The 13977-nt window shown below is 40.7% G+C and overlaps 1 protein-coding gene across 1 annotated transcript in view; it reads left to right on the forward strand.

Annotated features, from left to right (window-relative positions):
* Positions 1-13977, forward strand: part of MOV10L1 (Mov10 like RNA helicase 1) — a 286876-nt gene that overhangs the window by 211773 nt on the left and 61126 nt on the right. Inside the window, exons 14-16 of the mRNA XM_073619737.1 lie at positions 6627-6739; positions 8143-8233; positions 10846-11018. Of these exons, the coding sequence (XP_073475838.1) occupies positions 6627-6739; positions 8143-8233; positions 10846-11018 (377 nt within the window). The remainder of the gene's footprint in view (positions 1-6626; positions 6740-8142; positions 8234-10845; positions 11019-13977) is intronic.

Here is a 13977-nt window from a genome sequence, read left to right on the forward strand (position 1 = left end):
ATTGTCGTTGTTTCAATATTTTGTAGAAGCCATTTATCCGTTTAGAATAAGTCTATGCGAGAGTATGAGCAGTGTCTGCTTGAAAAAAAGGTGTAGTCCCTTTCATTGCCGTGTGGACATCTCCATGTGTCGAATATCTCCTCTTTGTGTAGTAATGATTGGAGGGACAAAGTTCCTTTACCTGACGATGTATCTAGAAGTGGGTCCGGTGTCGCATTAAAGTCTCCGCAAATCAGAAGGTTGCCATGTTTCAAGGCTTTTGCTTTGTAGAGCACTTTTTTTTTTTTGAATGAATCTTATTTGGTGCGAGTTTGGAGCGTCTAACGTTTCAATGGTGTAGGGATTGGAGTTAATGTTCCCTGTGGCAATGATGTACCTGCCCTCTTCATCAGTAATGATTTCTTTGGGTTCAAAGGATATGGAATTTTTGAAGGCTAAAAGGACACCCTCTGTTTTGCGATGCGGCGTACAGGCCAGGTAGATGTGTGGGTAATCCTTGTGAGCACAGTGGGGAGTATTGTCTAGTTGAAAGTGCGTTTCTTGGAAGCTCAAGATGTCCGCCTTTTGCTTGTGAGCTTCCTTCCATAAGGAAAAGCGTTTAGCCGGGTGATTTAAACCCTTGGCATTAATTGAAAGGCAGGTGTGTTAGATGTGTGTTAGATCGTGAGGCTGAGTGGTGGGGGTACTCACTGCGACCATAGATCACATCCAGTGTGGCATGGTTCTTGATGGGGACGACAGGCTGTAGCGAATCCTCTGCTGGTTCAGAGGTGTAATTAATTCTGTGAAGCTGCTTATATCACTTAGAGAAGGAGATTAAAATAAAATTGAAAACCAAACGGAAAATTAACATAAGTAACATAAGAAATGGATCTCACAATTGATCCTCGTGCAGACGTAGCTGCTATTGGTGTTATAGGGGTGAGGGAGAGATTCTAAGACAGAAACTCAGCCCTGGAGATAAACCAGTGATTACTTAGGTTTCAATTATGAGCTTCCACCTGCCAGTTTCTTGCTGGATCTCTTGTAAGACACTACCTGCTAATCATTTTGAATGAATGAGGGCCCTGCCGGGTAAGCTTGATGTATAGGCTGATCTGCAATGATGTTCCATCTCTTTAGGGCAGTAAGCCCTTCTTCCACGGTGGATACTGAGATAGTGACCCCATTATGGGTGATAGAGAGCGTAGCAGGGTACTTCCATTTGTGGAGGATTTTGTGGTTCCTCAAGGCTTTCATGACCGTTAACAGGTTACGGCGACTTTGTAATGTGTGCCTGGAAAGATCCGGGAGCAGTCTGATGTTCACATACTGCTGAGGGATATTCTCTTGTTTGCGTGAAGCCTGGAGTACCCGGTCTTTTATGTGGTAAAAGTGCATCCTTAACAGGACATCTCTGGGGATGTCAGCAGGGAGAAAGGACGGTTTAGGGACTCTATGTATTCTGTCCACGAGAAGGTCATGTGCTGAAGCATCTGGCACCAGTGTGGAGAATAGGGTCTGGGCAAATTGTAGGAGCTGGTTCAGGGGAATATCTTCTGGGATTCCTCTCAGTTTGAGGTTGTTCCTCCTGGACCTGTCCTCTAGGTCGGCCCTTTTATCCTTTAACCATGTAATGTCCTCCCCCTGAGCTGTATGGGCCTCCACCATCACATTGTATGCTGAGGTGTATTCCTCCATTTTATTTTCCACCTGATGTACTCTGTGGCCTATGGCTTGTACCTCCCTCTGGCACTCTGTTATCCCCCTGTCTGCTTGCAATGAGGAGCATAATGACAGGAACATGACTTTTAATAAGGTATCTGAGACAGGCCTGTCTGCAGTGGGAAATTCCCTGATAGGATCTCCTTCAGTGCTGCTCTGGTGTGTGGGATCGCTGTGAGGCCCGCTTACCTCCATACCCGGCGCGCTTCCTTGTCTGATGGGAGAGTCTCTCCGCGGCTTTGATTTGGCCGGACTTCTCGTGGAAGGGCTGGATGGGCCTGAGGAGGACACACTGGGCGGATTTGAGCAGCGAATGGAGGCGGATGCTGGTCCGTTTCTGCCGCCGTTCGTTTCGGGCCTGAGCTCCGTCCTGTTGTCTCCCGCACCGCCGCCATTTTGTTGAGGACCGCGAGCAGCGTAATAGCTCGTCATTTTTTGCGGTTGTTGTGGGTTTTTGCAGCGTCTAGGCATCCCCGACGTGTGCAGCGGAACCCCACCTGTCAGATGGTAGGTTTGTGGGTCGTAAGGTGTGCTGGTGGGCTCTGATGGCTGTGGATTATCTCCTGAGGCGAGCGGGGCTCCTGGATTACGCGTCCATCTTCCTGACTTTTAATTTTTAAAGGGGCGGGCAGAACGCCCCTTTAACCATTTTTTTGCATGACAATTGCGCAAAATTTTGGGGAAAAATGATAAAAAAATAATTTGGGTACAAATAGAGCTTTCTTTTGGTGGTATTTAATCACTGCTGGGTTTTTATTTTTTGTTAATTTTTTGTTAATAGACCCCAACAAAAACAATTTTATATTTTGTTATAAAATTTTGCAAACAGGTAATTTTTCTCCTTTATTGAAGGGCACTGATAGTCAGCACTGATGGGTGGCACTGAAGGGCATGGATAGGTGGCACTAAAGGGCACTGATAGGGGGCACTGATGGGTGGCACTGGTGAGGCATTGATAGGTGGCATTGGTGGCACTGGCAGGCAGCATTGGTGGACACAGAGGAAGTGGCTGTGGCTCTTCCTCTTTGAGATCAATGTCCCTTTCACAGAAGCCGGTGATCTGCTTTTTTAGCGCGAGGAGAAAAAAACTATTACCGATCTTGTGTTTACATCACGTGATCAGCTGTCATTGGCTGACAACTGATCACGTGGTAAGGGGCCGGGATCGGTGTCATTAACTCGTTATTAGAAAATTATTGATGAATACCGCCAAACATCAGAACATATTATAAAAATTAGTGATAATGTCAACAATCATGAGCTACCAATTTGATAAAATGTATAGTGACAAGTGAGTATATAAAAAATGTGACTGAGAATAAAATTGACAGAAAAAAGAAAGTAGAATAGGTAATTAAATAAATTAGATAAATAAATCCTCTAATATGATCATTAGACACCCATTATTCCACCAGTCATCTAGATTTGCATGGTGAGGGTTAAACTTTGTGAAGTTGATTTCCAGCCTAATCATCAGCCTGCAATCATCAAAGCCTTCAGATTGTCTTTTGCCATATACAGAAAAATAAAGAGATATAAATGATGGCTTGCGCTTAGTTTCACTTGCTTTCACTCTCAGTTGACAGACGAATCATGTGAATAGAAACAAAAGTATCATTGCGCAATGATCAACAAAAATAATACAGAGGAGAGATAACCAAAAACCGATACTCACATAGCCTAGCAAGTAATAGGCATGAATGAGAGCAGTCAGCCACTGCGAGCATAATTCCTCCAAAGCCGCTGCTGCTGTTCTCGTATCTCGTACTAGCAATGCACGTCACTAGCTCCTCCCACGCGTTGCGTCACAGACCACGTGACTTTCTCAAGGATATCCCCCAAGATGCCACAGTCTCCGTTTTTATATGTAATGGCATCTTGGTTGCTATAGTGACTGCGTTTTTTTTCATAGGATCATCACCTTTTAGGGGGTTCCGGGACATTTTTTGCCACTATGTCTCTTAGAGTTGACACTCGCCTATAGACAAAGCGGGGTTTGTCAGGTAAGACATTGTGGAGGGTTTTATCAGCTTTTAACAGGGGCCAATATTTTTTAATAATACGCTCCACCTGTTTGTGTTGGACACTATAATTCATTATTAAGGGGATACCCTGATCTGATGTACCATCCTTATTCTTATCTTGGATCAGTAGATTCCTTAGATGAATAGTTGCTCTGACGATAAAGAATATCTTACACAGGCACATTGGATAGGAAAGAAATTTAAGCTAAAGAGTATAATAAAGAATTTATTGAAGAAAAAATTCAAGAAGTCTATCAGATGCCAAGGAATCTACTGATCCAAGATAAGAATAAGGATGGCACATCAGATTAGGGTATCCCCTTAATAATGAATTATAGTGTCCAACACAAGCAGGTGGAGCATATTATTAAAAAATATTGGCCCCTGTTAAAAGTTGATAAAACCCTCCACAATGTCTTACCTGACAAACCCCGCTTTGTCTATAGGCGAGTGCCAACTCTAAGAGACATAGTGGCAAAAAATGTCCCGGAACCCCCTAAAAGGGTAACAGAGTTAACATTATTTCAGGGCAAAGGCTTTTAACCATGTAAAAGATGCTATGCTTGTCAAAACACTAATTTTAATGGACAAAGATGTACCAATTTTAGATCAACTAGCACGAATAAAGAATACGAAATCAAGGATTTTATTTCCTGCAGAACTGAAGGTGTGGTGTACACTTTACAATGTGCATGTACATTACAATATATAGGCAGAACAAAAAGGCCCTTGTGGAAGCGTATTAGGGAGCACATACAAAATATCAGGAATGTTTTCCCTAAGCATAGTGTCTCTAGACACTTCGCAGCACACCACAATAGAGACCCTACGTGTTTAAAATTCTGGGCTGTCGAGAGGTACAATCCACACTGGAGGGGCTCTAATAAAATAAGAGAACTTAGCAAAAATTAATCCATGTGGATATTCGAGATGGGTACCCTCTCGCCTAGGGGGTTACATTTCGATATTAATTGCTTTATGTCAGATTATTGATTTGGATGTGGGGGTTTTTTCTCTCTTTTATATCTGGTTTTAATTTGAGTCCGTATTCATAATTCTGATTTCTGCACATATATGCTAATTGGCATATATATATTTTTAATTTAATTATTCCTATTTATTTTGGCTACGGTTATTTTTATGGCATAATATCTACCTATTTTGGTTTTTGCTTCCTATTTTATTTAAGCTGTATATGTTTATAGATTATTTCTGATTTATTTTGTTTATATTTATTATGTATGTTATGCATATATTTTTATCTAGAGATTTTTAATGGTATTTAATTATTGTAACTGGATGTGCTAAAACACATGTAGAATAAATGATGATTCCCATCTATTACCAGTAGGTGTAGTAAGAATGTGTAACACTAGAGGGAGTTCGTATCAAATGTAGCAATTTTTTATGAATCGTGGTTTTAATCTAAGTTTTAAATAGATGGTTTTAGTTATTATATAAATAAAATTGTATAGATATTGCTGTAGATAATATTCATGAGTTGCTTGGCATAATGGGAGCAGTATGATGATCCTATAAAAAAAACGCAGTCACTATAGCAACCAGGATGCCATTACATATAAAAACAGAGACTATGGCATCTCGTGGTTATCCTTGAGAAAGTCACGTGGTCTGTGACGTAACGCATGGGAGGAGCTAGTGACATGCATTGCTGGAACGAGAAACGAGAACAGCAGCAGCGGCTTTGGAGGAATTACGCTTGCAGCGGCTGACTGCTCTCATTCGTGCCTATTACTTGCTAGGCTATGTGAGTGTATTGGTTTTTGGTTATCTCTCCTCTGTGTTATTTTTGTTCATTGCGCAATCATACTTTTGTTTCTATTCACATGATTCGTCAACTGAGAGTGAAAGCAAGTGAAACTAAGCGCAAGCCTTTATATCTCTTTATTTTTCTGTACATGGTAAAAGACACTCTGAAGGCTTTGATTGCAGGCTGACGATTAGGCTGGAAATCAACGTCACAAAGTTTAACCCTCACCATGCAAATCTAGATGACTGGTGGAATAATGGGTGTCTAATGATCATATTAGAGGATTTATTTATCTAATTTATTTAATTACCTATTCTACTTTCTTTTTTCTGTCAATTTTATTCTTAGTCACATTTTTTATATACTCACTTGTCACTATACATTTCATCAAATTGGTAGCTCATGATTGTTGATATTATTAATCATTTTTATAATATGTTCTGATGTTTGGCGGTATTCACAGAATTTTAATTTAATAAGTGAGTTGTGCACAAGGTGATTCTTTGATTAGAGCGCATCAATAATTTTCTGATATCTTACAATTGGTGTCTGAACACTCATGATTGATTGCAGCTTAATCTCTTAACTTCTTACCATTTTTATTAATTCGGTCACCATTATTTCTTATATTTCATCTCAGCGCTTGAGTTATTTATTACACATCATTAACTCGTTGCTCACAGGGCGCGCAGGCAACTCATGCACGGGAGGACGTCATTTGACGGCGTCCCGGCAATGTAGGTCTGCGCTGTAGCCGTCATTCGGCTATAGCATGGATGTGAGGAGGTTAAGGGGTCCTCAAAAGAAGAAGAGGAAAAACTACCCAAAAATAGGTGTGCCGAGCTTGTAGCATCATACTCAAAAAGACTTGAGGCTGTAATTGGTGCCAAAGGGGCTTCACCAAAGTATTGAGCAAAGGCTGGAAATACTTGTGTACATGGGATTTTTTTTTTTTTTTTTTTTTTTTGTGTGAAATCTTAAAAAATTAAGAAATGTAAAATAAGTCACATTTTTTTTTTAGACCCATTTTATAGTGCCATAGCTCAGGCTGTTTGCATTGTCAGGTATAAAGTACAACATCACTCAACTTATTGTGAAAGCCTCAGCCAATATTTGCTTTTCCTAAGTGTTGTTCCCAGAGATGGTGATATTACAGTCTCCACAAGTCGCCACCACAGGGCTCCACAAGGAAGATTGTATGGGCAAAAAAGAGCAGACGCTCACCCAGCAGGAAAATCAGGTAAATTAAGCTCTCTTGTTGGAGAGCCCTATTGATTTAGTGCACAATGACTAGTTAGCACCATTGTTTTAAACAATCAGAAAGATTGCATCATGCATTCCTTATGTTCATAAAGAAAAGTGCAGAAGTTTCCAAAACAAGGATGAAAAGAGTCTTAAATTAACATGCCATAAAGAATTTAGCTGAAAGCGTGTAGAAAATGGCATATACCTGTTTTGATTTGTTAATAAACTCTGAGCAACAATATATTATATTTTATTCTGTAAATGTCAAGTACTTCCCTGTTCTCAAAGTCGATTGATTACTTCTGACAAATGGCACAGTCCTCCCTTTAATAAACACATCCCTTTCCTTGTTCAGGACCTTTCTCAATCAGAATTGCATAATCGCTCTGAATTAATAGTGTCTGCATTGTTTTTGTGCTCTGTTGCTTGGAGCAGTAACTTATAAATAAATGTCACTTGCAATACAATTTAAATTCCATTCTCCTCCTCGCCTGAGATGTTTATACTATGCTTTTTGTATACAGCAAAAGGCCATCTCAAATAGTTAAATTAAATTTTGTGTAATTTTATGTTAGTGGACCTTCACTCTCTTCCTTTACTTATCTCCACTCCACCCCTCCTTCCATCCTCTGTACGTAATGCACTGGCTTTTTATTTTGTTTTCTTTTTATAAAAATGTCTGGCCCTGCCTCCCCATGCACATTAGATGAATGACGTGCACACTGCCCGCTGTGCCTCCCGCGATATGCACGTCACATATCCCAGGAGGCATAGTCTTTAATTCAGAAGAGGAGGAGGGGGCAGGCCCACCGGCTGAACCAGCAGGCCTCTCGATGACATCAGAACATGGCGGCACGGGACAGAACATGGGCATAAGATGATCTCAGCATGACATCGCTGAATTGGTGAGTATCTGAAATAGGGTCAGGGTTCCTGCAGCCTCATAGGACAGTCAGATGAGAATGAAAACTCCTACAAGCTTGGGGACTGTGGAAGAAGGGGATGATCAGAGAAGACAGGCTCAAACAGCCTTTTTACACAATGCAGAGCATTAACCCCTTAGGTGAGTATAACCAGCATGCTTTTGCAAACTTTTTTTTTTTTTTTTTTTTTTTACTGTTGTGGGTTTAGTAACACTTTAATTCGCTTTCGACAGTCCTCACAGATAAAAGCTCTGGACCAATATTTTGATCTCTGAAACAATAATGATGCAGAATAGATATGTTACTTGATGAGTCAATTGTCTTTATTAATGTATTACACCGATTTAGGATTTTCAAATATCAGTATATTCCAATTGGCAAGTGTGCATCCCATCCCTTTCCATTATATGAAGCTGAAATATGTATAAAATGCAGTGCAATAATATATCAAACTGTGCATTTTGTCTTTTGAAAGAGTGATGAGCAGAACAAAGCACTAACTCGAGAGAAGAATTCTGTGTCAATGAGTGACATGGTGACTGTTGCTACTCAGACTACAAAGCAAGGTTGGTGCTCTGTCACAAACAGGCTTGCAGACCTGTCAGTCAATAAACAGTTAAAACATAATGTCCTGCTTAAAGTGACCCTGTTGTACAAAAAAATTAAACCCAGGGGTCCCTCTCAGATATTGCTTAACAAGAACGCTGGTTACTACTAGCAATTTTAAAAGTGCGACTCACACTTAATTCTGTGTGTCACACATAGAGCAGCCCATTCACTTGAATGGGCTCCCCTATACGCATATGTTGCACCAAAGAAGCTTAGGGACCAGATCTTGGCCCTGAGCCATTCGTTATTTTAAAAATGCATTTTGCCATGTGACGATCGGTGCAATGGCACACCAAATGTGAATGAGATTTGGATTTTGGCGTGATTCTGCTTGCAAGTCTAATCACTCAATAGTGAATGGCACACCTTTCCTCTCTTATGCTCACAAATCTTCTAAAGCTGCATATTACACATTCGCTTAGGCGCATCAAGCGTTTATAGATCATATTGGCCAGAAGAATAATTTATTCTGGCCATTGAAATGAATGAACGCTCAAGCACTAAATGCTCTTGATGCATTTATGTACCTTAAGCGTTTTTTCTGCCCAGAAGCTTCTCTCCTGAATCTTGCTTGTAAACGCTCCTCTTCTAATAGGCCTGTAAATGCCTACAGTGTCTTTCAAAAGTATTCACCCCCTTGACCTTTTACCTATTTTGTTACATTGTAGCAACGGAGGTTCACCTTCCAGCAGGACAATGACCCCCAAACACACTGCTAAAGCAACACTTGGGCGGTTAAAGGGGAAACATGTAAATGTGTTGGAATGACCTAGTCAAAGCCCAGACCTCAATCCAATAGAAAAACTGTGGTCAGACTTAAAGATTGCTGTTCACAAGCGCAAACTATCCAGTTTGAAGGAGCTAGAGCAGTTTTACAAGGAGGAATGGGCTAAAATTCCAGTGGTAAGATGTGGCAAGCTCATATACTTATGCAAAGTGACTTGGAGCTGTGATAGCCGCAAAAGGTGGCTCTACAAAGTATTGACTTTAGGGGGGTGAATAGTTATGCACATTGACTTTTTCTGTTATTTTGTCCTATTTGTTTGCTTCACAATTTAAAAAAAAAAAAAAATTCAAAGTTGTGGGCATGTTCTGTAAGATAACCACTTGCCGCCTGCCATATAGCAAAATGAGGGCAGCAAAGTGGTTTCAATACCCTGACCAGACGTCATATGATGTCTTCAGGATATTTAGCTGCTGCTTGCCCCCCGGGGGTGCGCATCGCGGCGATCGTTGTTGCAGTATGTCAATCTGACACACCGCAACTCCGATCTAGGTAAAGAGTCTCTGACGGAGACTCTTTACCACGTGATCAGCCGTGTCCAATCACGGCTGATCACAATGTAAATAGGAAGAGACGGTGATCAGCTTTTCCTCACTCGTGTCTGTCAGAGAGCCGATTGGCTGCTCCCCTGACAGGGGGGGTCTGTGCTGATTGTTTATCAGCGCAGCCCCCCTCAGATCTCGCCCTGGACCACCAGGTATGCCCCCAGACCTCGAGGAAAATGCAAATCTGTGCCAAGACACCTGCCAAACAATGCCCAGGCAGCTGCCAATCAGTGCCCACTCACAATGCCTACCAGTGCCACCAGGGGTGCCTATCAGTGCCACGTATCAATGCCCAGCAGTGCCGCCTATCAGTGCCATCCATAAGTACCCATCTTTGCAGCCTTTCAGTGACCATCAGTGTTGCCTATCAGTGCCCACCAATGGCACCCATGAGTGCCCATCAGTGTCGCCTATCAATGCCCATCAGTGCTGCCTACCAGTGCCCATCAGTGCCGCATATCAGTGCCCATCATCAGTGCCTGTCAGCGCCCGCTCATTGGTGCCACCTTATCAGTGCCCATCAGTGAAAGCGAAAACTTATTTACAAAATTTTATAACAGAAACAAAAGCAAAACTTTTTAATTTCTTTTCAAAATTTTCGGTCTTTTTTTATTTGTTTAGCAGAAAATAAAAACCGCAGAGGTGATCAAATATCACCAAAAGAAATCTCTATTTGTGGAAACAAAATGATACAAATTCTGTTTGGGTACAGTGTAGCATGACCACGCAATTGTCATTTAAACAGCGACAGCGCAGGAAGCTGAAAATTGGCTTGGGCAGGAAGAGAGGTAAGTGCCTGGTATTGAAGTGGTTAAATGATGCAAATCCTCAAACAATCCATGTTAATTCCAGGTTGTGAGGCAACGAAACACGAAAAATGCCAAGGGGGTGAATACTTTTGCAAGGTACTGTATGTGTACCTGGACACATAGGCTAACATAGACGTGCATTTACATGCAGAAAAAAAATACCAAATGTCTGCAAAAGCAGCATTTTATAAGCCCTGTGTGCATGAGCTCCAAAGTAGCCAGTGATATTTAGTTCTATGAAAATATTTGATTAGGAGAAATTCAGGGTTAATGTCATTGCATTGTAGAATAACTCGATTTTTAGAGGTGAAATAATTGAAAAGAGAAAATGTGAGAAGGGAGCTTTTGTCACCAAGTTATGGCCTGTTTCTGTTCAGTGATGCGGTTGTTATAGTCTGTGAATGGCTTGCTGTTTGCTGGTATTTGTACAGGTAAGAAATCCCCTGCAAAGATAAATAATCAGTTCTTTAATCCGGAACTGAATGATCACCAGAAGCTTGCAGTGAGGAGGATACTGAGTGGAGAGTGCCGTCCTACTCCATACATTCTGTTTGGACCTCCAGGAACAGGAAAAACTGTCACAGTTATTGAAGCTATTTTGCAGGTGACTTTTGCATTGTGTCCTTAATAAACTGTGGCAATTTTGGTGCATTTTTGTTTTTTGTTTTTTTTATGATTTATATTTGTTATAATGTAAATTGTGTGCGTTTGTTATTTTGTGCTTAGGTTACAGGTTAGGAAAAATGCGTAATTTTTAGTAAAAGGTTAAAACTGCCCAGTTTAATAAATGTCTTCATCCTGGAAAATCGTTTTCTACCATTCTATCATTTTTCCTTCAAAGGATAGATCAATTTGGAGTCTGTTTTAAGGAAAATGAAAGTAGATTTAATTCTACTTACTAAAACCTCATATGATCCTTAAATTGTTAATCAAAATTTGAAGTCATTTTTTTTTTATTTAATACCTGGTGATCCTGGGTCCTTAAAGGGCACTTCTCTTATACAGTGGGTATAGAAAAGAATCACCCCCTTTTTTAAAGTAATCAAATTTTGTTGCTTTGCAGCCTAAAATGAAGACAGTTTTTTTTTTATCCAGCTGTATGTAGCACAACGTATAACATCCAAGTGAAAGATGTAACACCAACATGTCAGAAAAAAAATAAACAAAAAATTCAAAAACAGAATCACTGAGTTGGAAAAAGGATCACCCCCTGTGTCAGTATTTTGTTGAACCATATTTTGCTTTAATAACAGCCTTTAGTCTGTTGGCATATGTCTCTACTAACTGTACACCGCTAGACAATATTTGCAAAACTGCTCAAGTTCCATTAAATTTGAAGGTGACCGTTAGTGGACTAAAGTCTTCAAGTCATTCCACAGATTTTCAATGGGGTTTAAGTCTGGTCTCTGACTAGGCCATGCAAGGACATTCACTTTTTCTCCTTCAACCACTATGTGGTCATTTGTGTCAAAATGTGGTTCTTTTAAAGGGAGGTGATTCTTTTCTATACCCACTGTACAGCACCAATTCTTCCGCCATCTCCTAGCTGCTCTGGCGCATGCATTACCAATTAATTCTATAAGCTGCCATGCAATTTCACATTATGCAGGTATGTTAAACTCAGAAAACCAGTCCTGAGCAATAATGTACGACCATGACTGGAGCGCATGCATGAAGGTAAGGAGTGGCTGCAGAGGCTGGAGGAGATGAAATAAAGTGAAATGTGTGTTTAAACAAAACAAAAAAAAATTGATCTTGACATATACAGTGTGTGTGTGTATTGTGGGAGATTAGCTTGTGGGGATCACCTTTTCTCGAAATGAAGGCCAGCGCGCAGGCAGTTTCTTTCATATCTGGTGGGTTGCCAGCTTTATTTACAAATGGTTTGCAAAGTCATAAAAATAAACAAAAATAGTAAAGTAAATCCTTGCCGTCCGGCAGTAAACGAAACCGTAGACTGCTCTCTCTATGGTGTGGGGCTGGTCCCCGTCACCTACAAAACATGAGGCAAAGCAAACCACCTTTTTCAATCCAAACAAAAAGAGCTCTTTTCTCTGATTCCCTTCTGAGTCTCAGGCCGGAGCCCTGCTGTGCTCTCTTCCTGGTCATTTAAAGTCCACCTGAGCATGGACTCAAGTGGACCACAACACCCGGACCAGAACCAAGCCTGCCACAGAGGCTGGAAAAACCCGGCCAGATTCAGGTTCAGTCTCTTACAATAGAACGAATGCAAGGTGATATATACCGATTATCCATTACCTCACCTCGCATACCGTCAGAGTACATATAATATATATATATAATATTATAAAATGTATGTGTGCCCTGGAAAAATATGTCACCCAGTAAGGGTCAATTTACAGTATATCTATAGGATCTGTTTATAAACGATTTCATGCAAGATTCACACATTTTCCCAAATAAACTCCGTTAGAAAAATGTGTGTATTGTGGGTGAAAGTTGTCTGAATCGCGTGTAAAAAATAAAAATAGACCCCCGTGCGTTGCAGTAGCATATTGTGGTGCTGTTCACTGTGAATAGCAACCCATAGCACTAACAATGCAAAGGCCTAAGGCTGTGGACCATCACAGCGGTGCTGCAGGAGCAAGTCAGGGGTCTGAGTATGAGTTTGTGTATTGCTGAAAAACCTGTGTGGAAAATCCATGTGTTCTGTGATCTGTCTTTTTAAATAAAAGTGGGCAGAGAAAGTTCTAAAAAGAATTGATGAGTGGATTGTTTCCTTCAAGCCTAACTCCAGGAATACTATGACTTTAAATAGTTTGTTTGGACCAAACTAGCTTGCCCAAACTAACTATTTCCTTTACTAATTGATGCAGCTGCTGTCAGTGCTGTATAAACTGTATGTAGCATCAGCTACATGCAGTATACAGTGCTGTGTTCTGGCAGAGCTACGAGGACTTTCTGTCCTGTTCCTGAACAAATCAAGTTTGGCTGAGCACTGCTCAGCCATCCATTGGAAGGCTCTCATTTTTTTGATTGTATATGAGACTTCCTCCTGGCTGAGTTGGAGCTTGTGACGTAATTTGTCTTTCCACATCAGCCAATCAGAGGAAGCTTTGTATTCATTCATAAAAAAACAATAAAATTAAATACTTCCCCCTCCTTTCTTATTTTCTTCCCACAACGCAATTTTTTAAACTATAACAGCAATTATACGTAGTATGACCTGACAGTCTCTGATAAATACAGAGACTTGGCGATCACTAAGATGTGCTAGTCCCAAGATGAAACAAACACAGCCTTGTTCACACGCCAGAAATATCAGATCAATGTATCCAATGACCGTATGTGTATTGTCTTGTTTTTTTTTGTTTGTTTTTTTTTTCCCTTTTTTTTTTTTTATTGGGGAATCTCTTTCTCCGTATCATGAAACAGACACGTCCATGGGTTTTTATTGACCTGCTCCCCCGTTATTTGTTGTATTTCACCCAATACTTCCTCCCAATACGCCTGGATTTTAGGACACGCCCACCAAAAATAGGCAAGAGTGCCAATTTTTCCACATCCTCTCCAGCAAGTTGGTGAGGTCTCAGCGTCATATT

This window comes from Aquarana catesbeiana, linkage group LG03 (assembly GCF_042186555.1).
Source record: "Aquarana catesbeiana isolate 2022-GZ linkage group LG03, ASM4218655v1, whole genome shotgun sequence".
Lineage (NCBI taxonomy): Eukaryota > Metazoa > Chordata > Amphibia > Anura > Ranidae > Aquarana > Aquarana catesbeiana.